The sequence below is a fragment of the Eurypyga helias genome, unplaced genomic scaffold, assembly GCF_000690775.1.
Source record: "Eurypyga helias isolate BGI_N326 unplaced genomic scaffold, ASM69077v1 Scaffold48834, whole genome shotgun sequence".
Taxonomy (NCBI): Eukaryota; Metazoa; Chordata; class Aves; order Eurypygiformes; family Eurypygidae; genus Eurypyga; species Eurypyga helias.
In genome coordinates this window covers 949-2704 of record NW_010245300.1, presented here as the reverse complement: position 1 = coordinate 2704, position 1756 = coordinate 949, and the positions used below count along the sequence as shown (strand labels likewise).

At 58.9% G+C, this 1756-nt stretch overlaps 1 protein-coding gene across 1 annotated transcript; it reads left to right on the top strand.

The window, feature by feature from the left end:
• Nucleotides 1-3: 3 nt before the first annotated feature.
• MCAT (malonyl CoA:ACP acyltransferase (mitochondrial)) lies at nucleotides 4-887 on the top strand (the record flags this gene model as incomplete). Its single annotated transcript, XM_010150004.1, has 2 exons — nucleotides 4-213; nucleotides 465-887. Coding segments are annotated over 2 exons (633 nt in total), but the record flags the coding sequence as incomplete, so codon positions are not given.
• Nucleotides 888-1756: the final 869 nt, after the last annotated feature.

Below are 1756 nucleotides of genomic sequence, written 5' to 3'. Positions count from 1 at the left end.
CACGCGGTGAAGGCGCGCGCCGAGGCCATGGAGAAGGCGGCGGAAGCGGTCCCCGGCGGGATGCTCTCCGTCGTCGGTCGGCGAGAGGCCAACTACAAATTTGCCTGCCTGGAAGCCCGGAAGCACTGCGAGTCGCTGGGTATCGAAAACCCCGTCTGCGAAATCTCCAACTATTTGTTCCCCGACAGCAGAGTCATCGCGGGACACGCGCAGGTATTCCTTCAGGGTCACCCCCCCCCTTACCGACGGCCGCCTTGCCTTCTCCGGTGACCGGCACCCGCGCTGCGGCGTGGGGGGTGCGCACGCGCCGCGGTTTGCCCATGGTCGGTCCGTGGGGTGTTCCTTTTCCAGCCCGTGCTCCGCCGGCGGCTCGGGAGAGGATTCCCTTTGCGAGGAGGAGGCTGATGGGGCAGCCGCGCCGACGGTCACCGTGCAAGACTCTCACTCCTCTCTTTCCCGTACAGGCTTTGGAGTTTTTGCAGGAGAACGCCCGAAAATACTACTTTACGCGCACCAAGATGCTTCCGGTCAGCGGGGCTTTTCACACCAGGCTTATGGAACCGGCGGTAGAGCCGTTGGCTGAGGTCCTGCAGTCGATTGAGATTCAGAAGCCGCTGGTCTGCGTCCATTCCAACGTCGATGGCAAGAAGTACATGCACGCCAAGCACATCCGGAAGCTGCTGGTGAAGCAGGTGGTTTCCCCCGTCCTGTGGGAACAGACCATGCACTCTGTGTACGAGAGGAAGCAAGGAACGGAATTCCCTTACACGTACGAGGTGGGACCCGGGAAGCACCTAGGAGCCATTCTCAAAAAATGTAATTTAAAGGCCTGGAAACAGTACAAACACGTAGATGCTCTGGAAGATGAGGAAGCAGGGGAGACCTAAGTAGCCTCTTGAGGAAAAGAAACCAGGCAACTTGGGTTTTCTGCCTATTAAAAATTAGTTCCTGCTCCCAAAAGAGGGAGCCTTCAACGTTCCTGGCTTCTCGTGGCGCAGCGGGCACCACGATGATGAACCTTCTCCTTCCCCGTGTGCCTCAGGTGTGGAAGGGGAGAGCTAATTCCGGCTCTTCCATCTGCAGTCGGGACTGCAAAACTGCCAATAAACGTGCCATCGGCCACCTCAGTCCTGCAAGCAGCTCCCCCTCTCTTCTTTTTCCTTCTTAAATGTTTTTTTCGGGTGGGGGGTGGGCGTGGATTCAAGTTAACGTTGGTAGCTTGGCCCGTGTGGCACAGGGGTCTCCGGCGTGGATACCAGGGTGGAAGCGTTGGCTCCAGGTCCGGCCGGGCTCGAGGGTGCCTCCGGAGACGCCGTCGCATCGCAACGGCTTTCGGTACGTTGGAGGTGCGGGTTTCGAACTGGGCTGACTGGTGGGAATTCTGTCGGTTTGTGGCCGTGTTGGCAGGCAGCGGGCGGGTAAGGCGTCGTTAGGAGCGCGGTTTTTTAAGGTTAAACAGCAAATAAACTACAGGGTTTTTCCTGATGCTGCGGAGCGCGTGATAACTCTGTGGGCTGCATGTGGGTGGAAGCAGTTTTCCCTCCGCTTGCCCAGTGCCGCGCTGGGCGTGCAGTTACCAAGACGTGTTTCAGGCGGTGAAGCGGCTTCCCAGAATTCCCGACCTCCTCGGGGGCACAGGGATTTTGCCGTCCCTGACCAATGGCAGAGGTGGAACTGGCCCTGGATGACTTGACGGAGCAGCGCTGGAAACTGGGGAGATCTTTTCAGGGGCACCTTTGGACAGGGTGAACCCCAT